The 27,577-nt window shown below is 42.5% G+C and overlaps 1 protein-coding gene and 1 pseudogene across 3 annotated transcripts in view; one reads left to right on the top strand and one right to left on the bottom strand.

The window, feature by feature from the left end:
• Positions 1 to 27,316, bottom strand: part of Lamp2 (lysosomal associated membrane protein 2) — a 55,384-nt gene extending 28,068 nt beyond the window's left edge. For all 3 annotated transcript variants that reach the window (XM_075958478.1, XM_075958479.1, XM_075958480.1), the window contains exons 1-4: positions 27,116 to 27,316; positions 12,397 to 12,512; positions 10,122 to 10,335; positions 1,867 to 2,025 (exon numbers count right to left, since the gene is read on the bottom strand). In XM_075958478.1, the coding sequence (XP_075814593.1) occupies positions 1,867 to 2,025; positions 10,122 to 10,335; positions 12,397 to 12,512; positions 27,116 to 27,314 (688 nt within the window). In that variant the 5' untranslated portion in view covers positions 27,315 to 27,316. The remainder of the gene's footprint in view (positions 1 to 1,866; positions 2,026 to 10,121; positions 10,336 to 12,396; positions 12,513 to 27,115) is intronic.
• Positions 8,358 to 8,552, top strand: LOC142841527 (H/ACA ribonucleoprotein complex subunit 3 pseudogene; annotated as a pseudogene).
• Positions 27,317 to 27,577: the final 261 nt, after the last annotated feature.

Below are 27,577 nucleotides of genomic sequence, written 5' to 3'. Positions count from 1 at the left end.
GACAGGGTAAGATAGTTTTGAAAAGTTGCTTGCCTTTGAAAATGGTATGTCAGTTATATTAGGCCTTAGCCAAAGTTGGTTGCTTCAACACTGCAAACATGACTTTGGGTGATTGCCCAGGTAGCCAGTTGTCTCTGTGATTTGTTGCATGTTTTGGAAGTTGTTTTACTGAACTTCCTAATTACCCAGGTAACATTATTTCCCTTCTCAGATCTTCGATGGGGTTGAAGACTATATAAATGTAGTTACTTTTCTCTCATGACTTGGCCAAGTTATTTATTATATAAGACCTAAGCTAGTTAGAAAAGGATATTTGTACTTATTATATATAATTTCGTAGTAGGTTTAAAACTCTCTTACTTAAACAAAGGGGGGCACAGAACTAAACTTTGGGCACAGAACTGTTAAGAGTACACGGCCAATTATTTGAAGATTTGATCAATGGTCAGGTTTTATAAGCTGAAAACATCATAGAAAGTATTTTTTAAAGACTATTCCAAGGGCTAGTTAAATGGCTCTATCTGTTCTTCCAGAGGTCCTGAGTTCGAGTCCCAGAACCCACATGGTGGCCCACAACTGTCTGTCACTCCACTTCCAGGAGATCAGACACCAGGCATGCATATGATGCACAAACATACATGCAGGCAAAACATCCATAAAAATTAAAAAACATCAAAAATGACCACTCCAGAGTCAGGCATGGTGGTATACATCTCTAATGCAAGCAGTCTAAGAAAGAGGAAGAAGCAGGTAGATCTCTAAGAGTTGAAAGTTAGCCTGGTCTCTATGAGTTCTAAGTCCTGTCTCAAAAACCAGCCAAGGCTGAGGCTGGAGATATACCTCAGCTGGGAAAGTGTGCTCTGTAAGTCTGAGAGCTGAGATAATAACAGAACTCCTGTAGAAATCTAAGCATGGAGGCATATGCTTGCAATACCAGTAGCTCTCCACAACTCACTGAACAGCCAGCCTAACCTACTCAGGACTATTTTCCAGGCCAGTGAGGAACCCTATGTCAAAAACCCATGTGGAGTAGACCTGAGAAATTACACCCAAGGTTGACTCCTGGCCACCGGAGTGCATGCTCTCCCACTCCCCTCCTACACACACACTACACCCCCCACACATATGCCATCCCTTGTGTATCATAAACTTGCAGCTGAAATTACGAGTAAGAACTGGTGCAGGAGAATTGTCTGTATTCTGTCAATCATGTTATAAATAAACGCTGATTGGCCAGGCGGGAAAACCGGACAGGAAGTAAAAATGATGTAATAAGAACAGGAGAATTCTGGGAAGGAGGAAGTTGATTCCTCCCACTCCTGCCCAGATCACCAAAGCAGCAGGATGTGATCTGCCTCACTGAAAAAGGTACTGAGCCACATGGCTAACATAGATCAGAAAAATGGGTTAATCAAGATGTGAGAGTTAGCTACTGAGAGGCTAGAGCTATTGGGCCAATCAGCTTTATAACTTATAGAGATCTCTGTGTGATTTATTTTGGGGCTTGCCTGCTATGGGGCACCAGGTGGGACAAAAACCCCAACAACTAGCAGGACCCCTCATGTTACAAAGAACAACTATCACTTTTAAGTCGGGCATGCATGGTGACCATACCTTTAGTCTCGGGAGGCAGAGGTGGGAAGATCTCTGAGTTGGAGGCCAGCCTGGAATAACAGCATGAATTCCAGGACAGCCAGGATTACAGAGAAACCCTGTCTTAAAAAAACCAAAACAAACAAAGAAGAATTTCTATCATACTGAAAATATTTAGACTGTGCCTTTAAGAAATGTTCTCAAATGATGCCCTCAATGAATGCTACCTGAAAATAAGAGTCATATAATATAAATCCATACTTTAGGACTCACCATTTTTACTCACTGTGCCATTTTGAACAAAAGCCTGTACATGAATGTCCCAGAAGTGCTGGACCACAGAACTCACATTGAGAGTTAATAAACTATTGCACCTAAAGATGTCATTCAATGGAATTTTGAATCTCTGAGAACTTTCAACAGCAACACTTCCTATAAAACAAAATTAACAGTGGCATTTACAGGAAGACATGAGAAACTGTTAAAATGTTTATATTAACATACAAATGCAGATTTTTTTTTCTTCTAGGCCTCCCCACCCCATGCCAAAAGTGATAAAATGTGGGGCATGTTGAGAGGAATGACAAGTTCACTGTCACTGACACTGTAGAGAGCAGGGAAGACCATAAGGGTTAAGAATGAAAGCAGTAAGACTGGAGGAGATAGTTCCGTGGTTAAGAGCACTGGCAGTGCTGGGCGGTGGTGGCGCACACCTTTAGTACCAGTACTCGGGAGGCAGAGGCAGGCAGTTAGGGTTGTTAAGCACTGGCAGCTCTTCCAGAGGTACAGAGTTCCATTCTCTGCACCAACACGAAGGCTCACAACTGCCTGATTCCAGTTCCATGTGATCTGCCACCCTCTTCTCGCCTCTGTAGGCAGCAGGCACACGTGATGTGCAGCCATACATGCAGGTTTTCTACTTTGTCGGCACTGTTGTCATTAGTTTGGGTGCATGTGCATTCATTTGCAAGCTGGTTATAAACACATGTGGGGAGGTCAGAGGATGAACCACAGGAGATGGTTCTCTCCTATCACGGGGTCAACACTCAGGGTGTCAGACTTGCGCAGCACGGACTTGTACGCACGAAGTCATCTAGACAGCCCCACATCAGTTTTTCTCATACAATACAATACATTTTCTTCATGTTTTCCTTCTCCCAACTCTTCCCTGGCCCTCCCCACCTTCTTCATGTTCCTCCCTCTCCCTATTTCCTCTCTCTCAAAACAAGCAAGAACACAACAATAAAAACTGAAACATGGCCAGGAGGTGGTGGCGCACGCCTTTATTCCCAGCACTTGGGAGGCAGAGGCAGGCGGATCTCTGTGAGTTCGAGGACAGTCTGGTCTACAAGAGCTAGTTCCAGGACAGGCTCCAAAGCTACAGAGAAACCCTGTCTCGAAAAACCAAAAAACCAAAAAAACAAAAAACTGAAACAAACAAAATATAGTAAGATAAAAAAAGTGTCAAAAAGTCCACAAAAAACACACACACAAAACAGGAGTCCATTTTTTTTTTTGCAGGTACCAATTACAGATAGCTTCTTGGTTAGAAATGGGGCTTAAAAGAGGAAATAAAGCCTAATTTATTTTAAGAACTGTAAGAAATATGCAGCAATAGGCAGAAAAAACCCTAACTTTTAACTAACAGGGGAAAAGGACAATGGGCTGCTTAGGTGAAAAGTGAGAGTGGAAGGGAAGGGGCTGCTAACACTAACACAGTGAGTGAGTGATTAATTAAACATAGGGCTTAGAGACCATAAGAAAGGAAGAGCGCTGAGGATGTAGTTCAATGGTTAGAGTGCTGGCCTACAGGTACACCAGAAGTCCCAGGTTCAATACCCAGTAAACTGCACAATGAGGTGGTAGAGCCACACAGGCCAGTACTGAAATCCCTGGCACTCCAGCGCCAGAAGCTGGAAGACTGACTTCAGGCTCATGTGTGGTTTCAGCCAGCTAGTGGCCCATCCGGGCAACATTAGAAATGACAGATCTTCCTTTCTCTTGGGCTACTGAGATGGCTCAGCGACTTGGTGCACAGCCTAGTGACCTTCGCTTAATTCTCAGGGCCTACACAAAGACGAGAGAACTGACTCCACAAAGTAGTTCTCGGACCTCTACATAACATGCCACAGCATACACATTCACACATGCACACATAACAGTGATGATAATAATCATAATTTCTCAAAGAAAAGATAGAGTTGGATTAAACACAGATTTTTGTAATAAATATCCTTGTGCTGCATCAACTGTTAACTTATTTATGAACTTTTTTCCTAGATGGAATTTAAAGATGATTCCAACTGGGCAACAGTGGCACGTGCCTTTAATCCCAGCACTCTGGAGGCAGAAGCAGGCAAATCTGAGTTCAAAGCCAGCCTGGTCTACAAAGCGAGCTCCAAGGCAGGATAGCCACGGCTGTTTACACAGAGAAACCTTATCATGAAACTCTGTCTCAAAGAAACAAAAAAATGAATGAATGAATGAGAAAGAAAAATAAAGATGATTCCATCTCAGGAAATCTTTAGGTAAAAGAAATTTTTACTATGCCTCTGTGAACAGACTTTTCACTGTAATGCCTATAGTCAAACTGCAAAATACTGAGATCATGCAAATCTAAATGGTTTAGTGTCTTAGAGAAGCAGAAAAGAAAGTATTGTTAGTATTCAGGCATCTGCACTGGCCTGCCCTTGGGGTCCTGACAGGGTACATCCTCAGCTGCAGCCACTAAGAGCACCTCCTGTGGACATTCACTAAGTTCCCTTTTAAAAGGGCCCTGCACACCTCCCCTCCCCCCCTTCTCTCCTGCCACTCCTGTTTCCAAAGGCCGATCCCCCTCTTCCTTCCCCCTTTTCCCCCAATAGAAAAACCCCTTCACCTGAACTCTGTCGCAAGGCATCTTTCTCTCGCATGCAGCATTTTTAATTCACAACATTGGTTCCCTGACCAGGAGTCAAATTCTGGTCCTCTGAAAGAGCGGCAAACACTCTTAACCACCTAGCTACCTTCTGTGCCTCTCCCATCATATAACAAGGTAGCCACTTAATGTTGTCTTGGCACCCCCTAATGGACAGATGAGGTTTGAGCGTTTTTTGAATTTAAATTTGTTTTCCTAAAATTGTCTCCTTGTTATCAGAAAGGAACAGATGTGAACTTGCTATATAAAGACAGACCTCAAAAACAATGAAAGGGAAACCAGGCATGGTGGTGCACGCCTTTACTTCCAGAACTCAGGAAACAAGAGGCAGATGGATCTCTCTATATGTGAGGCCAGCCTAGTCTACATAGTTGACTTCCAGGCAAATGAGAACTACTTAGTTTTGCCCCTGTTTCAAAAACAAATAAATCAAACAAGCAAAAATACAATGATAGGGAAAAACAAGTTCTAAATATATTAGGGTTATACTAAACTATATAAAATTACAACTATTATTCATGAACATTGATAATATACATACAGGAATGCTACACCCTAAAGTTGAAAGGCTAGTTGTTTCTTGCAGGCAGGAAGGAAAGGGGAGCCAAGGAGTACCTTAAATGTATCTGTAAAGTTTTATTTCTTTCAAATAATGAAGCAGACAATTTAAAATTATATCTACTAGGCCAGGCACACTCCTTTAATCCCAGAACCCAGGAAGCAGATGCAGACAGATCTCTGTGAACTGGAGACCAAGCTGGTCTACAAAGAGAATTCCAGAACACCTAGGACTATACAGTAAGACTCTGTCTAAAATAAAAAAATTAATTCTGAGTAATGGATCTCAGTAGGTCTGCTATATTAGTCTGTACCTTTTTTGTATTTTAATCATGAAAACATTTTTAAATAGTTTCAAAGTTACTTCAATTATTAAATGCCTAAAAATTAGTATTTCAAAATACTAAATTATTTCAAAGGCAATTCTCTAAAGTGCATATAAGGAAAGTATTTTAAATTCCAGATAGTTTTTGATAAATACAGAAGATAGTCATAGAAAAATTCATCAAGCACTTGTTTAAAATAAAACAAGGAAGGGGGTTAGCATGTCAGTGATTTTATCTAATGTGTCAGACTAAAGCCATCCTCCTTTAACGGTTGCCCACGTAGTTGGGACATGCATTGCGTCATCTCCTGATTAAAACAGCCTCTGAAGCTGGCTTCTCTGCTTGTAGTCTCCTCACTTCCAAATTAATCCAGCAGTATATATTCTCTACAAACCATTCCCTCTGCTATGCTTGTATCATTTTCTGGCTTAGGAAAACCTGCCACAGTTTCCCTAATGCCTATCCCATCATGCTAAAGACCCTTTCTTGGCTTCCCAGGTCCCTATAATGAGGCCCACTGCACTGAGCCAACAGTCTTTGCGGAATTCCTGTTACACATACAGACAGCGTGGATTGTAGTCAGGCAACTCTCCAATGGCCACTGTGTATCCTCTGCTTCCCTCTGGTGGAAACATCCTGCTCACATTTTTCCACTTACATTCTATCACTCGCTGCCGCAACTCAGGACCCATTTCTCCACCAAGCTCTTTCGCTCCTCCATCATAAACTGGCCTCTCTTTCTGTTTCCAATCTCTCTTCTCTCTCTGCTCCTCATCAGGGCTACTAGTGAGAACACTCCGAAAGCAGGCATTCAGTCCAGGGATCCACAGATGCAATTGTGAAATGCACATTACATTCTAAATTTACTGTGTGCTTTGAGAAAGAGAGTCTAGAACTGCCCTCACATGCTCAGAAAAGACTTACGAACTCTCTACCCACTCAAGCAGAAACTAGAAACAGCAACAACAAATTCAGACTGAGCTCAATGTTCTCCCTATCAATTGGGAGCACAATTAGGCTTTGTCTCCCTCAACGATTTCTACACCCCTTGAAAGTCAAGGACAAATCTTATCCTAGTTATTAAAGATAATGCAACCATGCCTCACCCACAGAGATAAATATCTAAAATAGCCAATAAGATCTTGCCTCAGTTATTCTCTCAAATGAAGAGATTAGACGAATTAAAACTTGGATGTGCACAAGAAAACCCACAGAATCAGTTAACCTGGGTTCATAGGAGCTCACAGAGACTAAACTGACAACCGGGGAGCCTACATGTGACTGACCTAGACACTCTGTGCATATGTTATGATATGTAGCTTGGTCTTCTTGTGGGACTCCTAACAGTGGGAGCAGGGATGGTCTCTGGCTTTCTTGCCTGCTTTGGAGACCCTTTCCTCCTACAGGATTGCCCCATCCAGCCTTAACAGAAGAGGAGGTGCCTAGTCTCACTGCAACTTAGTATGCCATGGCTGGCTAATAGCCACGGGAGGTCCCCCTTTTCTGAAGAGAAACAGAGGAGAAGGATTGGAGGTGGGGAGACTGGGAGGAAAGAAGGGGAGGAAAACTGCGGTTGGGATATAAAAAATTAATTTAAAAAACCTGGGTTTGATTTTCAAGTCTCTGTCTGTGCTAGCTCTCGTTTAACATGAAACTCATTCACTTCTGAGTCTTTTGGGGCAGGGTTCAAGACAGGCTTTCTCTGTGTAGCCCTAGCTACCCTGGAACTTGCTCTGCAGACCAGGCTGGTTAAACTCCAAGATCCACTTGCCTCTGCCTCTTGAGTGCTGGGATTAAAGGTGTGTGCTGCCACCACCGGGCTTACTTCTGAGTCTTTAAAATATGATTTTTCCATCCACAAGTTCAAAGGTATTATGAAACCCCAGATATAGGCACCTGATGTTGATCCGTCAATGTTCCTGCAGTCAGAATGGAGTCCTATGAGTGACAGGAGCTAACTACTCCAGACACCATATTAATCTAATCTCACTGGAGGGGGTTGAAAGGTGAGAACTGTGTCCCTATCTGGGAGCTGAAGACTGGCCCCAGCACTCTCTCAGGGTTCAGAATAGGACTGAGGGGTAAAACAAACTGACTGACTTAGGCATGTTTTTCCTGCAAGTTTCTTTATTCCTTAGGGGAAGATGAGTATAAGGGCGTAAGGCTTAAGGACAAATCATCAGACATAAGGGTAAGGCATAAGGGTAAAGGATAAGGCTAAGTGTGATCTCCACAAAGCTTTCCGTTTATATAGGCAGTTAACAATGGTATCAAGCATGCATTTTCACAAAGTCATAAGAAACCAGCGATCTGGCAAGAAGGCACCTCATGTCTCAGAGGGGGAGTGGCTATGAAGTTCCCCAGTGGTTGGGAACACATTCTTGGCAGCTATACTAACCTGCAGGCTTAATTTGCATTAGCATCTGGCTGGCTGAGTTAAAAGGAATCTCTTTTGGGGACCATGCTTTTGACTCCAGCAGGGTGCCCAGGTGAGACTTTTTCTCTCTGAAGCTAGTTTTAGTGACTCGGGCCTTTTTCCTGTATAAACAATTAATTTCCTGGGTTATGATCCTATGTTACTCGAAACCAAGGTGAAAGGTAATTCAGAATATTAGTAGCCTGTTAAGTCAGAGCAGAAGACCAGGAGATCATGCTTTCCTGAGTCTACTGTTAGAGCAGACATGTTTTTTGGGTTTCGTTTTTTGTTTTTTGGGGTTTTTTTTTTGGTTTTTCGAGACAGGGTTTCTCTGTGGTTTTGGAGCCTGTCCTGGAACTAGCTCTTGTAGACCAGGCTGGTCTCAAACTCACAGAGATCCGCCTGCCTCTAGAGCAGACATGTTACCTCCTATATGAGGCTCCTTTCTTATCTGATACTACTGTCTATAAAAAAAAAGTCTGTGGGGGACTCCTGACAAAAGCGACTGACTGCAGACAGGTCGGCGTCTTCCTGCTGAAGTACAGTCATGTTCCTCCAGTATTACCACAATGAACAGGGAGATTGTGTCTATACGTTACAGAAATTTGACCCTATGGGACAATAGACTTGTTCTGCCCATCCTGCTCGGTTCTCCCCTGAAGACAAATACTCAAGACACTGAATCACCATCAAGAAACGCTTCAAAGTGCTCATGACCCAGTAACCATGTCCTGTTCTCTGAGAGTTCGTAAATTTCATCTGCTGCCTGCCCCCAGGCCAATTATCAGTAACCAAATGCATCAATCCGTGAGCAGTGATGCCTTCCCGTGCTGTTTGGAATCCGATCTCACCAATGTGATTTAGTCTATCGTAATGGGCACCTCCTATACAATCTTAACTTTGTTTTTCATGCTTTGAATTAATGCCAGGTTATTAAAGATAGATTTAAAAAAAAGGAAAGTCTGTGGGGACTATTTTTATGTAGATTTTGGCTATGAGAACAGACTTGACTGGATCCTTTTCACACCCTGGATCATGTTGTGAGGGGAAGTATCCAGGTGCCCTACAGGAAATGTCAGGTTTCTACACTACTGGGGTACTACAGAAGGGAGAAATGCCGTGATTCCACAAGATTCTACAGAATTGACAGTGACTTATCCAAAGGACAGATGTAGCTCTGTAAAAATGGGATCTCCGGGTGGAGTGTACGTATACATTTATCACAGATAGTCCAATAGATCGGTCAGCTGTACATTTACTGTATAAAGCTTGTGGGCTCACCACATGACCCTAATAAAATCAGTATCATAAACTCAATATGTTTATGATACAGGTGTGCAAACACCCATAACCTCAGTACTCAGGAGTGCTGAGCTAAGACGAGTGTGCATTTTAGGTCAGTTTGACTTGCTTTAGAGACAAAAAACTTAAAATCTCCACTATACACACTTAAAAATATTTTAAGGCATATTTGTTTTAAGAATGACAAGACTGGCCTAATTATCTAAGTTGTTCTTGACCTGATGGTGTCTCAAAATAGCAAATGCTGACCTTAGTTATTTTAACTGTAATCACTATTTTTCTATTTTTATTAAGATTTGTTTGTTTATTTAATGTACACTGATGTTTTGCCTGTATATATTCTATGTGAGGGTGTTGGATCCCCCAAAACTGGAGTTAGACAGTTATGAGCTGTTATGTGCATGCTGGGAATTGAACCTGGGTCCTCTGGAAGAGATGTCACTGCTCTTAAGCACCGAGCCATCTCCCCAGCCCTACACTATTTACTTTTCAGGTAAAAGTTCATCTTAATAGTAAAAAGATCTGAGGTATTTCTTCTAATCTCCAATGACTGGACTTGTATACTTCCAGTAAAGAATTTTCTCATTCATCCAACATTTGCTGAGTTTCTGCTAATGAATAAATGTATGAACTCTGCAGCTCAGGAAACTTTGCTTCAAGCACTAGCTTTTCACTCACTCACTAAATTTAGAGCCTTTGGGAAAGTCACCAAGCTTCAATCCCTTTACTTACTTCCCAGGGTTGCTATCAATTGTTCACTCAGTAAAACACTGCATGTGACAATCAGGGTAATCAATGGTAGAGAGTAAGAGACTCCAGCAATGACAGTCACAATCACTTTATACCCAACACTGTTCTATTCATGGAGTTAGGACTGAGATGGGTAGAAGACTGATTTTTTTCATTCTTATTGAGAAGATAGACGAGCACACTAATGATTATTTTGTTTACATTTTTTGTTACTAACAAAAGCAAGAGAATGTAACACAAATCCAACATCTAAGGTTACCTTTATCTACAGCACCAGGAAATGTTGTGTTATCACTAGTGTTGTAGGAAAGCAAGATGCTGTCGATAAAATAATCAGATGCTTCCTTGGTAAAATTCACATTCCAAGAGACAGAGGATCCAAATTGTAGCACTATTTTGGCACTATTCTGGTCATCCCCGCAGCTGCTTTCATTATATGTCACTCTGGGAAGTTCCGAACTGGTTACATTTTTCTAAAAGACAAAAGAAAAGTTTAGGAGTGGATGAGAAAAAAACAGCAGTGAGTCCTACCCCTTTACTTGATATACTATGAAAACCGTTCTCAAATTCTTTAGTTACACACCAGGTATTTGGACAAGTTCATGTATGTCTAAAGAAAACAGGAAAAGGCATCTAGCTGTGTACTAACTTCTGCAGACCTGGAGATGGAATCATGGTCTCCTGCACAATGGGCAACTGTTCTACCACTGAGCGCTTTCCTAGCTTATAGACCGGTTTTTTAAATGATGATATAAATAGGGCCTTAACAAAACAAAAATAAGGCAAAGGGGCCAAGAAAAGAAAAACAAAAAGGTAGATAGAGGGCTGGAGAGATGGCTCAGAGGGTAAGAGCACTGACTGCTCTTCCAGAGGTCCTGAGTTCAATTCCCAGCAACCACATGGTGTCTCACAACCATCCGTAAAAAGATCTGGTGCCCTCTTCTGGCATGCAGGAATACATGAGGCAAAATATTGTATACATAATTAATTTAAAAAATCTTTAGAGCTGGGCGATGGTGGCGCACACCTTTAATCCCAGCACTCGGGAGGCAGAAGCAGGTGGATCTCTGTGAGTTCGAGACCAGCCTGGTCTACAGAGCTAGTTCCAGGACAGGCTCCAAAGTCACAGAGAAACCCTGTCTCGAAAAACCAAAATAAATAAATAAATAAATAAATAAATAAATATCTTTAGCCGGGTGGTGGGAGTACAAACCTTTAACTCCAGCACTCGAGAGGCAGAGGCAGGTGGATCTCTGTGGTCTACAGCCTGGTCTACAGAGTGAGTTCCAGGATAGGCTCCAAAGCTATAGAACCCCCCCCCCAAAAAAAGGTAGACAGAAATAGCAAACTAGTTCTTAGACGTTGGGAGCTGGACAGATGGCTCAATGGTTAAGAGCACTGGCTGCTCGCCAGGAGGACCCAGGTTGGATTCACAGAATTCACATTGTGGGCTCACAACTGTCTGTTGACTGCAGTTCAGGGGGAGGCAATGACCCTTTCTCTCCTTCTCTGGCACCAGGCATAAGTGGTACACAAATACACAGAGAAAAAGATTTCTAAACCCACACACCTATACATACACATATTTTTTTTAAAAAAAGATCAAAATGTTTTAAAGATGAAAAAAAGAAATTTAAGATTTAATGTTGTATATTACTTCAGAAGTGGTTAAAACTGAAATATCATGAAGTTTCCTCATTGGCATATAACCATCTCCAAGGAAAACTCAAAAAAAAATTAATGAATTAGAAGTATCCACTCCAACCTTAAACAGTGTACATTTAAGAGTTTAATAGTTTTAACAAACACAGGCTTTAAGGGTTAGGTCAATTAACATGAAATCATGAAATATTATTTGTACATATCTCTTTTTTTTTTTTTTGGTTTTTCGAAAATGGGTTTCTCTGTGTAGCTTTGGAGCCTGTCCAGGAACTAGGTCTTGTGGACGAGGCTGGCCTCGAACTCATAGAGATCCTCCTGCCTCTGCCTCCCAAGAGATGGGATTAAAGGCATGCGCCACCAAAGGGTACAAAAGTCTAAATGTAAACCCAGATGTGGTGGCACACACCCTTAATCTCAGCACTCAAGAGGCAGATGAGGCTAGCTACCCTGGTCCGGAGTTCCAGGACAGAGAAATCCTGTCTCAAACAAAAAAAAATCCAAATGTAAATAAATCCCTACTATAAGACTCAAGACAAATATGGGACTGGGAAGTAGGACAATTAACAGTGTTTACCTAGTACCACCTAAAGAGACTCTGGGCTCAAACCCTAACACCAAAACAAAAACACCTTTTTAAGGGACTAGGAAGACTGCTCAGTGGTTAATATCAGTGGCTACTCTTCCAGAGGATTCCTGGCACCCACATGGTAGCTCACCATCATCTGTAATTCTGGCTCCATGGTATTCAATGTCCTCTATTGACCTCTAAGGGCACTATAAGAACATGATGCACAGATACCCATTCAGGCAAAACACCCATCTACATAAAAAGTAAGTCAATCTCAAAAAAGACAAAAAAGTTTTTTACTTACAAAAGTTTTGTTTGTAGTTTCATAAAATATTGTGAAATTCATCTCCCATTTTGCAAAAAGGCAAGTACCGTTTGAATTTGTCAAATTAAGTTCCAATGCAGAGGATTGAACAGCTCCTAGATTAAAAAAATAAATCATACAACATAAGGTAAAAATAAATTCTAGCCACTGCTGAAGTTCAACTCTAAAATGAAACCCATATGGTCAAGTATATGGTGTCCTGGTGGTTACTTTCTTTGTAGTTTTGATTTTGGGTTTTTTTTTTTTTTGGCGAGGGGGTTCAAGACAGGGTTTCTCTGTGACTTTAGAGCCTGTCATGGAACTGGGTCTTGTAGACCAGGCTGGCCTCGAACTCACAGAGATCCGTCTGTCTCTGCCTCCCAAGTGCTGGGATTAAAGACGTGAGCACTAGTAATAAAGGTAGCATTTTCTCTTCTGGAAATAAATGTGTACTAGATCCTTGATGCTTAGGTGATGGCAGAAACTGGTGACTTTGATTTCCACATTCACTTGTGCCTTGTCAGGTCACTGTTAGACAACTACAGTTGCCTTCTTGCTGTTCTTGTTTGTTTCTTGCAATGCTGTGGATCAAACCAGGGCTTCACACATTGGCAGGTACTCTACTGAGCTACAACCTTTGCTTCTTTTCATTTTTGAGGTAACTAGGGTTGGGGGAAGTCTGGAAAGTGGATTAAACTCCTGCTTCTCTAAACCCATTCAGTGAAACCTTCCTACAATAATGACAGGTCAGATGTCTTAGGCTCTTCTCGGAATTCTGTTGCCAACTATATGACCTAGGGCACATGGAAGTCTTCCCAAATGATGTTATTCTGATGTGATCAGGGTTAGCTCTTGAAGCAACATCTCAAAGGGCTGTTAGAGCCTGGATCGATAAGAAAAGTCAATCTTTACCAATGCTGAGTTCTAATTATTTCCCTTTAAAACTGCACTGATGAACTTTTCACATGGACCTACAATTACTTTCTAAATTCTTAGCCTGCTCCTTCTGCAAATGGAGAAACTTTTCAGGCAGAAATGTTTTGGGACTTTTCATCTAACTTATCTCTCATCTTCTATACTTAAAAGGTTACTGAAACATTACCTATTAAACTCAAGGGTCTAAAGCTTCAATATCCTGATAGAGAAGGGGTAAATATGCCAGCAAATCCACCTGCAACATAAATAACAGTCAACCATCTGAGAATTGTCTTGCCTGTCTCATACATTACCCAAGTGGATAGTTGTTTCCTGTTAAGATAGCTGCACACCCTTTAGTGCTATCCAAGCGATCCAGTGTCATCTATCTACAGGCAGGGACATGTTATTATACTAAAGAGAAAACTCCTGAGGAATACCAAACTGGCACGCGTCAGCAACAGCGTTCGAGCTGTACACAAAAGCCTACCTTTCATGCTCCAGAGATCTGGCTATCTTAGCAAGGCCAAACGCTATGCTAAAGCTTGTGGCTGCTGACAGGGACTAAGTACTGGTAAGGATTCAGAACAAGTTTGGATGAGGAACACAGGTTTTTGCCACTTCCTTTTCTCCAGACATGGAATGGAGCTAGCTGTCAAGCAGATCTAAGTCTACCCTTACAATCTTCCTAAGCACCTGGAAGTTTGCTTTGCCTGTGCTTGCCCTCTCAGCTTGGCATAACATCCTAAGCTTGTTTGTATCCCTTGTAGAAAGCCTACTTGGTCATGACAAAAGATCTTTTAATATGTTGTTGCAATCAATTTGCTATGATTTCATTACGAGTTCTGCATCTGCATTCATTACTGGTATCAGTGTACAGCTCTCTTCTGTGGTAGTCCTTACAAGTTGAGGCTAGAACTGTGGTTATAAGAAGCTGAGCAGAGTAGATGAGAAAAAGGGGTGGAGAGATGCCAATCAATGGAAACGAAGTTCCAGTTAGGACTGCTAGGAGAGACGTGCTTCACGGCACTACACAATGGGGCGACTAGAGACAGCAGCAATGTACTGAATGTCTCAAAAAGACAGGTCTTTCAAAGCTTTCCCCATGAAGAAATGAGCAGCACCAGGGATCAATGTTTAGCCTGATTCTTTAAAATTACACAATACTCATATGTATCAACATAATACCCCATTTTATTGCGTACAATTTTATGTTTATGTATTACTTAAAATCAATTTAAAAATAAAGGATATTCTTGTTCTACTCAAACCACTCAAAGCTATTACGAAAATAATTGAGAAGCCAGGCATGGTAGTGCTCACTTACAAACCCAGCAGTCAGGAAGCTAAGGCATGAGGCTGCAGTGATAGCTGAGCAGTTAAAAACGCCTGTTCTTTCTTGCAGGGGTCAGGGGTTCAAATCCTAGTACTCACATAGCAGCTCACAGTCTATAACTCCAGTTCCAGGGGTCCCATATCCTCTTCTGACTTTTATGGGTACATAATTACATACATGCAAGACACTAATATACATAAAAAATAAATCTAAAATACTTTTTTTAAGAAAAAAGGCTGGGCTGGAGAAATAGCTCAGTGGTTGTGAGCACCAGATGCTGTTCCAGAGGACCTGAGTTTGACTCCCAGTACCATATGGTGGCTCACAACCAGTAACTCCACCTCCTGATAGCCACTTCTGGCCTAGGCCAGCGCCAGGAATACAAGTGGTACACAGACACATACGCTGGCAAAGCACCTATGTAATGGTCTGTCCTGCCCTTTAAGAGACAAGCCCAGCCCACTTCCTCCCCTGTCCTCCCCCAAAGCAGGCAGATCTTCCTTCCCCTTGCAGCCCAAGTCCCTTCCTTTCCATCTCCCTAAGAGGTAGTAGCTGGTGCTGTGGCTCCTCTCCTCCCCCCTCTTCCCACCTCTGCCTCTCTCTGCTCTTCTGCCTTCTCCCCTTCTCCCCCCTTTCCCTTTCATAACCCACTAAATAAATATCCAAGCTCAATCTGCATGACATGCCTATCTGTCTCGGTCTCTCATCCGCCATGCAGCTTCTTGTCTGGGACTCTCTGCCCCTCCTGGACACTCGGGGGCTACCTGCCTGGGACTGGCTGCCTTCGTAGTCTCGGGACCCACTGCCCACTGCCGCCACTCGGGGACCTGCAGCGAGGTCTTTTGGCCCGCTACCCGCTGCTGCCACTTGGGGTCCTTCAGCATTTTTACCATTACAACCTATGCCCATAAAATTAAAATTAAATTTTAAAAATGTAAAAGGAGGCTGAGGAATGTGAATTACATGTTCAAAACTAACCTAAGGTACAAAGAAAGATGGTCTCACAAAACAATATCTGCAGGCAGGCGGATCTGTATGAGTTGGAGGCCAACCTGGCAGGCGGAACAAGTTCCAGGACAGCCAGGACTACACAGAGAAGCGACGTCTGGAAAAAAAAATTAATTAAGAAAAGAAACAGTGTCTCATGATAACTATTTTCTTCTCAAAGACTTTAAAGTGACAGGAAGTTGTGGAAGATAGTGATCAGACCAATTTGCCCAAGGTAAGAAAGTAAAGGTTCCCAGAAGAGAGTTCAGGTTGGAGTTAGTTCATTTATCACTTAGAATCCAACTCAAAGTAGCTAACGCACCTCCAGAAGCCTAAAAACAAGACTGCCCTGTGGCCCCCAGACACACCTGGCCACCTCTGCAAGGCCACCAGCACCAGCAAGGCTCACTCAGCAGTTTCAAAAACCAGATTCACTTTCACTTCCTCCTCCAATGGGCTGTCTCCTCAACCTGTACCTTGGAAAACAAAGGCAAAGCCTGGCATTTTGGTCCTACTTCTATTCCCAGTCTACCACTCCATCCTTCCAGTACTTCCCACCCCTCCGGGAGTCCCTGAAACACACTGCTAAACACCACTCCTTCTCCAACACTCCCTTTTAAACGTTTTTACTGGGTCCCAAAATAAATTTAATTCCTGTCTGATTTTCAAAGTAATCTTTAATCTTGTCCCACCCTATGGCTTCAATCACTCAGACCATTTTCCCAGAACACACCCTTTATTTAATCTGGTTGAACTTGTTTCCAATGGGCCCAAAGGCTACACTCCACTCAGAGTGGCTTCTATTGTGTCTAGCACTTGAGAGCCACTTTCTTCTGCTGGCTTAAATCTTCCTCAAGAAAGACTGTAAATGTGAAATAGCTGCACCCTTCAGCTTGATTCTAACGGCTGGCCCACATTCCTGTGCTATCCAAACTGAAAATGGTGTGCACTTCTTCCCACTCTCCCTTACAGCTAAACTGTTCCTAACCAAGAATTCCACCCCAGACTTATAAAGTACAAGGACTGAGACTGGAGCCCCAGCTATAGATAAAGCATTCTATGGTTAAGGATGGCTTGGCAGGTTCAAGTGCCCAGGAAAAAGGTGACATTAGCCAGTGGTAGAAGCTGAAGTTTTGCACTTGGTCATAACAGTGCAATCCAGCAACAGTGCAATTCAGTATTGAATCAAGTTTTGGTACACACGGCCAAAGGAGTTCCTCTTTCTAAGTAATTTAATCTATGCACCTTTTTCTATTTGTATACGTTATTTATTTATTTTGTGGTTTCGTTACTGAAAATTGAACTGGGGAGCAAGTGTGCTAGCACTCAACTACATGACCACCCCTTGCTCTCTTTTTAAAAAAGCAAAATGTTATTAAAATGTTACATATACAGCATAACATGCAAGGAAAATATGTACTCAGTGCTAAGTACAGCTCAAAGCATTTTTTATTACATGAGTAAATGAATCCTCCTTCAAGAAGCAGAACATTCCAAGTACAGTCTCAGTATCCATGGGAACAGAGTCAACAGATTCCAGGACTCTCAGAGGATACCAAAGTTCACAGATGCTATAGTCCCTGACATAAAATGGTGTATAAAGTATTTGCATTTAGCCCATCCACACCCTCCTATATATTTTAAAACCTCCCTAGATCACTCACATAATACAATGTAAATGTGATGTAAATAGTTGTACTATGTCGTCTAGGTAGCAGCAACCAAAAAGTCTATACTTCAGCATAATAAATACTATGATTTTCTCTCATACTTTGATCCATGGTTGATTGAACTTGTGAATTTGCAACCTAGGGAGAAGAAAGAAGGCTGACTATACCTTCAAAGTTCCTATAGCTCCACGGTAAAATGCTACCCTGACTTGTAACAAGGTAGATACTGCTGCCTGCTTTTTAGCTTGATAATAAACAACAATTTACTATGCTATCTTTTAGGTCTGGCTTCTTTAGATTCACTGTGATGTGTGTAACTGCAATTAATTCATTATTTCTATTATACTGCTTCTGACTATGGGGTGATCTTGTTATATATCTGTGGTGTTGTAGACGGACAGCTAGAAGGTTTTCAATCTGCCCATCCCTAATGCTGTTGTAAACATTCTTTGTGTATTGGTATACCAGTGTGTATTGAGTATTTATCTAACAGTGGAATTGTGGTTTCAAGGGAGTATGCAAATGTCCCATTACAGTTTGAGGGCTTGTTGTTATTGCTATCTGGCAGTGGGAAGTTGGTTTGTCTGCTTATTTTAAAAGTCTTTTCTTCCTTTCTTCCCCTTTCTTTTTAAGGCAGCAGCACCTCACACTAAGTAGCCTAAGATGGCCTTGAACTCAGTCCCAAGTGCTTCCACCTCCCAAGTGCCAGGATTAAAAGGTGTGACCCACCACACCTAGTCAGACAATTGGCTAAACAATGCAGAATGGCCTTGAACTCAGTTTCCCAGGCTAGCTAAGAATTCCATTCCCCGCCTGGAATTACAGGTCTGTGTTCCCTAACCCTGCCCCACTGTTTTCAATAAATTCCCTTTCTGTTTCAAATCAATCAGGTTTTCTTTCTGCTGCTTGTTTGTAACTGAGAACCTGGACTGAAGCTGGGTGCATGCCTGTAAATCCTAGCACTTGGGAAGCTGAGGCAGGAAGATCAATTCAAGGCTGTAGTCTAGGATAGTAAGCCCCCTCAACCCCTGTCTAAAAAAAAGGAAAAACCCCACAGACCCCATGCTTGCATGCTATCCAGCTCTCAGTTAGCAGTCACTTCTCTGAGAACTTCCTGAGAATATAAGAGCCCTACAGAGCTGTCCACAGTGCATATTAGTACATCTCAGTTGACTTTACAGTATCTTGATTACCCTTATTTTTTATTCTTTCAAGATTTTTTATTATACAGACAAATGATAATTTTCAAATGAAGAACTACAAATGGCCAATAAATACACTGAATAAGTATTCAACATAATCATTTTCTATCATTGAAGCCTGTCTCGCCTACCAGCAAAGGCTCTAAAACAGCACTTTTGAACTGTCCCTTCGAAGCAAACTAAGTACGCTGTGGAAACTGAAATACAGTAAGCGGTTTGTTATTAATAAAACACTAGAGTATGGGAGCGAGTGATATATGTGGAGAGAGATTCTCTTTTGCTAGTGTTTCCATCACTCATTTGAATTCCAATTTGTACCTATAACCATAAGATCCTATCTAAGCCAGTCCCTAGAAGTGTATCTTTTCTATGAATGTCATCTATCTTGTCTGTCACATTAGAGGAGATCTATTACTTTTCCTCTATCTCCTATCATTCCTAGTAGTGTTGAATAGATATTAGGTTTTCAATAAATACTGATTGATTACATCAAAATTAAAATACCCTGCAACGTGGACCTGAAATCCAGCTGAGTCTAATTACAGGTGAGCCGGTTCTCTTGGCCTTCCAAACCATGAACTTAGCAATGTTGTGGATGCTGCCTCAAACCTCATGACAGCTTTCCATAAACTGTGACTCAGATTTCAAGCTAGCAATAATGCTTTTCCCATAAAGTAAAAGATTAATTTTGAAATGTTACACTTGAGTACAATGTCTCTAGCAAGTCAATTCCACATTTAACTGCTATGCGTGATTTTTAGAATATCCAAACTATTTTAAAGGCTAGAAAGCCTTTAAAAGCCACAGCTGAATATATTCTGGAATATCTGATTATAGAGCTGAAAATTTATTCTCAAAAGAAAAGAAAGGATGGAGAGATGACTCCGTGGTTAAGAGTACTGGCTGCTCTTCCAGAGGACCGAGGTTCAATTCCCAGTGCCCACATGGCAGCTCACAACTGTCTGTAACTCCCGGGGGTGCAAATTACTCACAGAGATATACATGTGGACAAAACACTAGTGCACATAAAACAAAAATAAATTCAAATATATACATACATACACAGAAAAAGAAAAGGGTCATGCCTCAAAAGTCAACATTCGAGTGCAATTATCTTCTTGGTACTGCTCTAACCAGGTCATTTAGAGGTTCATTTAGAACTAACTCAGCCACAGTTACCCAAACACAAAGTACTGTATTAAAAAAAATAGTGGCTAGATTTTTTTCAAGTCTATTTGGCCCAAATGTACCTGAAAGGTACACAGATTAAAACAAAGGCCTACTGGGCAGTGTTGGTGCATGCCTTTAATCCCAGCACTCAGGAAGCAGAGGCAGGTAGATTTCTGTGGGTTCGAGACCAGACTGGTCTACAGAGTTTCAGAACAGCCAGGGCTACATGGAGACCCTGTCTCAAATAAACAAGAAATATAGATGGAAGATAGTGAAAAAAAAATCATACAAGAGGGGATGGAGAGATGGCTCAGTGGTTAAAAGCATTGGTTGCTTTTCCAGAGGACTCAGGTTCGATTCCCAGAGCCCACAGAAGTTTCTAATTCTAGTCCCAGGAGATCCAACACCCTCTTGTGGCCTCCTCAAGTAACGGGATAAATATGATACATAGACATACAAGCATGCAAAACACGGAGATAAAAATTTTAAAACTGAAAATAAGAATAAAAAATTTATACGACACAGTGACCTCAAAATCAATATAATGAAGCAATGAAGAGAACCATCTGTGGACCTGAGAAGCTAAAATTCCACTCAGGAAGCCACGCTTACTAGCTGTGAGACTCTGGCCAGTTACCCTGCCAAGAATTACAGTGTCTATTTGTCTAACGGGTTTTCGATGGGGTATAAACAACACTCAGAGCTAAGAGATGTTTTCCAAGCAAGTTAGACGTCCTATTTAAAAGCCTCCCTTTCAGTAAACAATGGAGCTTAAAGAAAGGGACCCTTCCCATCTTAAGCTGTGTCTTTACTTTCATCATATTAGGTCCTATCCTAAACTTTACCCATTTACCTTGAGGTTGGTCAAAAGGGATTTGGGGGGGTGGGGGTGAGAGAAGGCATATGGAGCTGGAGAGATGGCCCAGTGGTTAGAGCATTGCTCTTACAGACGACCTGGGTTCAATTCTCAGCACCCATATGGTACTCACAACCATCCAAATCTATCTTTGAACTCCGAGGTCACCAGGCATGCATACAGTACACAGACATATATGCAAGGAAAACATACATATAGAATAAACCAAATCTTAAAAGGCATAGGGCCAGGAAGGTAGCTCAGCAGGTAAAGGTACTTGGTACCAACCTGACATCCTAAATTCAATCCCTGGGACCCACAAAAGATAAGTAACTCCTGCAAGTTGTCCTCTGCTTTCCACATGCGTACCACGCACATATATGTATAAGTATACACACATACTATACAAAACAGGGCAGGGCCTACAATCCCAGCACTCAGGAGGTTGAGGTCATGAATTCTAGGCCAGCCCAGGCTACACAGTGAGCTCCAGGCAAGCTTGGGCTAAGGAATGAGACCACTAAAAAAAAAGTAGGACATAAAGGACAATGCTTTCTTCCCTGTCTAAGGATGGCCTTCTTGTAAGTTCCATCCAAAGAATTGCTCCTGTTTATTGGGCCTCACGTTTTTCCTTCTGTTAGGTCTGCTATGACAGAAAATAATAAGGTTTTAAGCAATAAATGTTGGTCATGCGAAAAGCAACATTTAAAATTAACAAAACATACTATTCTAAACACCATGAAATGACTTCCTTGATTATTTTTAAGGTCAGAGAGTAGGTAGACGACTCTTGCAGTAATGGAAAGTGCCTATTGCTGAGCTGCATTTGGCAGACCTCCAGAGTGCTTTTGCAATGCACAGTGGGATACCAACAAGTACTCATAATATCATAATACACTTTTGGAACTGAAGACTCTCTGGCCACTTCAGTACAAAATTGTGACTAGAAAGTACAGCCTTTCTGAACCCGGGTCGTTGAAGTTAGCTCCAGTGCTACGAAACAATGCTAGGTTACAGACAAAAGTCCACCGTACATTACTGGGAAAGAAGGCTAGATACACAGAATAGATCTGATATATATCAGATATGCCAACCAAAGACTAATAATAATGGATTAATGTCAAGCCTGTCCTTTCAAGTATCTCTACTACAAAGAGACAAATTTTATCTGAACCAGGAATTCAACATTATCAGGGAAACAAAATGTGCTAAGACTGTAGAAAACAAAACAGTAACAACAAAACCGTGCTTAACATTTTGTCTTTCTGATGCTCTCCAGGAGGCAGATGCTAGCTGGCTGAGAAAACCTAATTCTCACCAAATCCTTCCAGTTCTCCACATTAATCCTCATGCCTAAGCAATGAAGCTAAATGTGATGCTGCACCCCTTAAATCCCTGCACTAAGGAGGCAGAGGTAGGTGGATCTCTAAGTTTGAGTTCCAGCGCTGCATAGTAAGACCCTGGTCACTCCTAACCTCCAAGAAGGAGCACAAGTAAGAGAGACTAGAATTGTCATGTGACATTATCCTATAATTATCTTGCATTCTTACCACCGATTTGGAAGTTCTTTTTTTTTATGGTTTATTTAACTTTATTTCATGTGCATTGGTATGAACTGTCAGATCTTAGAGTTACAGACAGTTGTGAGCTGCCATGTGGGTGCTGGGAATTGAACCCGGGTCCTCTGGAAGAGCAGTCAGTGCCCTTAACCACTGAGCCATCTCTCCAGCCCCTGGAAGTTCTTGATCCAAAGACACAAAGGAGCTTTTGGGAAACAGCCTTTATGGTCCACAGAAAACATCTGGCCTAATTCACCATCTTATCTGCAGTATCCAGTGAATATCCCCAGCAAAAATTTACTGACCTTTAACCACTAGGCCTGGTGCTACACAGGCTACGGGAAGACCAGCAGCTAAGGTCATCGTATCCTCTCAGAGACTAACACCATAAGGTAAAGAACAGAAAATAGGCTAGTAACCTAAGATTTTGGGAGACAAGATTTATTCTTTTTTTTAGCTTAAGTAATTTCTTTTATGTTTCTTTTATTTTTATTGAAAACTCGTAATATATTCTGATCAGTTTCCCCTCCCCCAACTCCTCCAGATCCTCCCCACCCATATTATCTCAAATAGTAACAGGTAAGACGGACCTCCTTCCAGCAGCAAGGTTGCTACCAAATGTCACTCAATCCTAGAAAGCCCTATGATCACATAATATAAACCCACAGAGCATCCCTACCGCCCAACTATCTAACCTAGTCATTTTCATTCCTCATTATCTGCTTCCTGTTTGTTATGGCCCTTGTCACTATCTGAAAATGTTATTGTTTACCTGTTGGGCTATCTTCCCCCTCTACAATGGAGATCCTATGACAGCAGACCCTCCACTGTCTTGTCCATTGCTGTCTCCCTTTCATCTGCTTGTAGTGGTTAGAATGTAATAGGCAGTTAATAAACATCTGGGGGAGAGAGCGACCCAACCTGGACTACACTCAGGATGCTCATCAAAGCTTTTTTAGCCCTAAGAGGGGCCTTGAAGCTTTTTTAAAAGTCTCATTCAATCCCTTAAAATCAGAAGTTAAGCCAGGCATAGTTACACATGCCTTTAATCCCAGAACTCAGGAGGCAGAGGCAGGTGCATCTCTGTGAGTTCAAGGCTAGCCTGGTCTAGAGTGAGTTCCAAGACAGTCAGGGATACACAGAGAAACCCTGTCTCGAAAAACAAAAAACCGAAGTTAAGCTAGTTATAAAAATCGATGACCACAGAATTCTGTCACTAAGGAAATATAATTAAGCAATGATATTAGGAAAAGAATTTCACCTGTTGCCCTTTTCATGTTTCTAACTCAGACTTTTTTCCCCAGCATGGTTTTTCATTGGTTATAAGTCATTCAAATGAAAGGCAGCGAAATTTTTTTTGTGAGCAGTGGTGGTGTATGCCTTTAATCCCAGAACTCAAAAATCCAAATAAATGAATAAATTTCTGTAAGAAACACCAATCTAAAGTCTAAAAATGTTTTCTCTACTTATTTAAAACAAGGATTTTGATATGCCTTTTTCACAATGCTGGAGAGTCAACCTAGGGTCTCTTACATTCTGTGCAAGTGTTCTACAACCAAGGAATAGGCGCAACCTGGTAGGGTTTTTGTTTCCTTTTAGTTTTTCAAAACATAATTTCTCTGTGTAACATTTTTGGCTGTTCTGGAGCTCTCTCTGTAGAATAGGCTGGCCTTGAACTCACAGAGATCTGCCTGTGCCTCCCAAGTGCTGGGGTTAAAGGCGTGCGCCACTACTGCCTGGCTAAAGTAGATATTTTTAAGAGGCTACTAATAGAGCTGGGACAGTTAGGAAGTTGCAAATGAAACACCAGTGCACTACTGGTAATGAGAGCACACATTCAGGATTGGCATTCAGGTAAGTACCAGGCACACAGTAAGTGCCTACTGAGTTTTCAAACCCCTATTATTGGGTGTCCATTATGACATGGAAATATAAAAACACAAAATCCAGAAAAGAAAAAACACTGAAGGCTTGATAAATTCTTAGAAGCAAAAGGCACACAGAATCTTGAACCTCACATCAAAATCAAGAGATGTCAGAAAGAACAGCAGTGCAGATTTTGACAGGGTTTCTCTGTGTAACATTCCTGGCTGGCCTGGAACTCGCTCTGTAGAACAAGCTGGCCTCAAACTTAGAGATCCACCTGCCTCTGCCTCCCGAGTGCTGGGATTAAAGGCGTGTGCCATCACCGCCTGGCTTCAGCTAGACTTAAAAACTGGATCCTGGGTTGGAGAGGTGGTTTAGTGGTCACTCTTCCAGAGAACCCAGTTTTGGTTCCCAGTGCAGCTTACAGCCGTCTATGGAAACTCCAGTTTCAGGGGACATAAATGCTGTCGTCTTCAAATTACCACAGGTGCTAGGTACACCTGTAGTATACAGACATGCAGGCAGACAAAACATTACATAAAATTAAAAAAAAGATAACTCAAGAAAATGTTTACCCTTGAATCCTATGTTGTTACACATTGCTCCTATACATCCCTTTCTGAATAAACTTGGGAAGGGAGGGAGTCAGCTTTGGAAACTACGCAAAAGGATGAACCGAGTAACTCCAGATTCACTAGGTGTGAGCATTTCTTCTATGTACTGTTTCACCTGTTAACTTTCCGCGGCAAGCAAGGACTGCTTTTGTAAACACAAACCGAAAGATTTCATTTAAAAAAAATTAATGGCACAAAAGCAAACATGTAGGTCAACTATGTTTCTTTCTCTGAACAATAACAGCACTGTGTTGGTGCAGATTCAATTGGCAGGGAATTACTGGTTGATAGCTGCTTTTGTCAGACGTGTTCTTGTAAACAAGCCTCTTGTGGGGTCGGCCAGCCTGCAGCAAGTGCTCCCCATGTAAGGGTTCGAATGAAGTGTCACAGCCCAATTTCAGAAGTATACAAGGAGTTGCTTACACAATGTGATCAGCTAGGCCAGATCAAGGACCTGCAAATGTTTTAGAGTCAGAATGTCCCATCTCTGGAAGACCTCCCAGAGATTTGGTTTAGGTGAATTATATTTTGCTGGCACTTCTGTATTAGAAATGGAAGTTAAGGACACTGGAGTCATGGTGGAGGGGTGATATCATCACGTATTATGTAGCTTCTGGAAAATTCTACTGTATATAAGCAAAAGGCTGAGAGTGAAAAGGAGAAAGAGCTCAGTACTGCTGGAGAAAGGTGTGATTGCAGAGGCTCCCTCGCAAGGTCCTTCAGGGTTACTGGATAAACTCCTCTGGTGCCATGCTCTGAAGCTGGGCTCCTCACAGTTGCCACTGCTAATGTGTTAAAGGAGATAACTTTTCTTTTCTTTTGGTGTTGTTCTGCGTAACATCTCTAGCTGTGCTGGAACTCCTCTGTAAACCAGGCTAGACTCAGAGATCAGCCTGCCTCTATGTCCCAAGTGCTGGGATTAAAGGAGGTGCCACCACGCCAGGCTGGAGATAACTCTGAGAGGCACTGTCCCGTTCTTGCAGGCAGGTTAGTAGGATTCCTGGCTTCTGTTAACTAGACACCGCCCTGTGGGACATGCAAAACTGCCTCTAGGGTATAGATGTATATACAAATACATATATGCATGAAATTAGAATAAATTTAAAAAGGGATCATGAAGGAGAGCAGGGAGAGGTATATGGGAGAATTTAGAAGTGATAAGGGAAGAGAAAAATGTAATCTCAGTACAATCTCAAAAATAAAAAACTTAAAAGCTATTATGGAAAATTTTTAAATGCCTCTACAAGATATTGCCAAATGCCCACTGGTGAGAACAGACTGTTCCAGCGGATTCTATTCCACCAAAATGTGAATTACAAATGTACCTATTTCTACTCCATTCCAATCTGGGTCTTTACCTTCTATCCCTTTATTAAAGGACAAACAGCCAGAGCCACTGAGTAGCAACAAGCAGAGTAAATCAGGTCAGGAGGACACACTGTGATCAAAGTTCAAGTTTAGGCTATTATGTTAGTCTACTGGGGCAGATCACAAGCAACCTTAACCCATTTCCTCTTACCACTGATCCTTAGGCTATTACCTACCACTTTTAAACCACAAATAAGTCAACTGCAATGGGAAAGGAGAAAAAAAAAACCAAGAGGCTCTAAAAAAAAATGGAGGTGGGATACAAAAGTCAGATACACAAACTACCATCTTGGAAGCTCCCCCGGCTTTAGCATCTAGGAGGGATTTCTCTGTCGGAGTCTGGCGGGGAGGAAGCAGCAAAAAGTTACAGGGGAAAGAAAAAACCCACCTATAAGTCGGATATTCACTCCCCCCCCCCACGCCGCCCCGCAAAGTTCTCCCTCATCCTGTTTGTCTCCGGAGGTTAGGTATAAATTTTCTTTGCAGTAAGTTACTCTAGCTACTTTAGATCCCTCTGCTCTAAAAACTCCAAGACCATCCTTAAACCCCCACATCGTTCCCCATCCTGTCACCTTCTCTCCTAGCCTCGGATCTCACCTAGAAAGTCCCCAACGCTGTCTCCGCCCCCTAGGCCCTACTGTCCTATATCTGAACCCTGTACTCTGACCCCCAACAATTTCCCAGGGGTACAACGTCTTCCGTCGGTTCCAAATTTCCTTTCTCAGGCTATAGTTTTTCCACCATCTTCAAAACTCTTCCCTGAGACAAATAACCCAGACTCCCCGGTGTCTGCTCCCCTGCTCCCCCAGACTGTTTTCCAAGTTGTTCCGTCCATGCCTGGTGTCTCGAACTCTTCATTCCTCTGGCCTAATCCGATGCCGTTCTCCTCCACAACCCCTTACTTGCACGGCTGTTACTCTCAAGGGCCCTCCTAGCAGGCCATCCCTTAGCCAGGCCTTCTCTAGGTCATTGCTCAAGGCACCCCCACCCCGCTCCCCTCCGCCCCCCCCACCCCGCCCCGCGCCTCGGGCCGCCGGCCGCCGCCGCCCAGTGTCAGCTGCTCCGTCTCTCAATGCCTCCCTGCAGACCAGTCTGTCAGGTTGTGGCCTTTGAACTCCCCCTCCCTTCCCCCCGGGCCCAGCTGAAGACACTAAAGGAGAGGGCCCGAAAACTCACCCAGGAGCAGACAGAACAGGATGAGCCCCGAGCCCGAAACCGGAGAGAGGCGGAAGGGCATCATGATCCCGCGGGGCAGGCGACGACCTGACAGGCGATGGCTACGAACACCCTTGCAGACCCGGGAAAAACGAAAGCACTGGCAACCACCGACCACAGCACCGCGAAAGCCAAGAATCGAGGCTGGGGTTCCAGTCATAAGACCAGGGGCGGAGTTCTTTCTTCCTTTCAGCCAATCACCATGCAGGAAAGCAGTGCGAGGGGCGGTGATGTCCGGGAGGGAGAACGGGGTGGCCACGCCCTGACTTTTTGGTTCACAGTCTTATTGCAGTAGGAAGAGATAGGCGCGGAGGGCTTTTTTTTTAAAGGCTAATAAGAGAGGGGGAACTTTTAAGGTTTGTAGATAGTGGGTTATTTCTGTTCCCGGTCCTTGAGAACAAACGGAATCATTTTTCTGGCATC

This window comes from Microtus pennsylvanicus, chromosome X (assembly GCF_037038515.1).
Source record: "Microtus pennsylvanicus isolate mMicPen1 chromosome X, mMicPen1.hap1, whole genome shotgun sequence".
Taxonomy (NCBI): Eukaryota; Metazoa; Chordata; class Mammalia; order Rodentia; family Cricetidae; genus Microtus; species Microtus pennsylvanicus.
The sequence above is the reverse complement of the archived record's forward strand: the minus strand, read 5'-3'. Positions and strand labels throughout refer to the sequence as shown.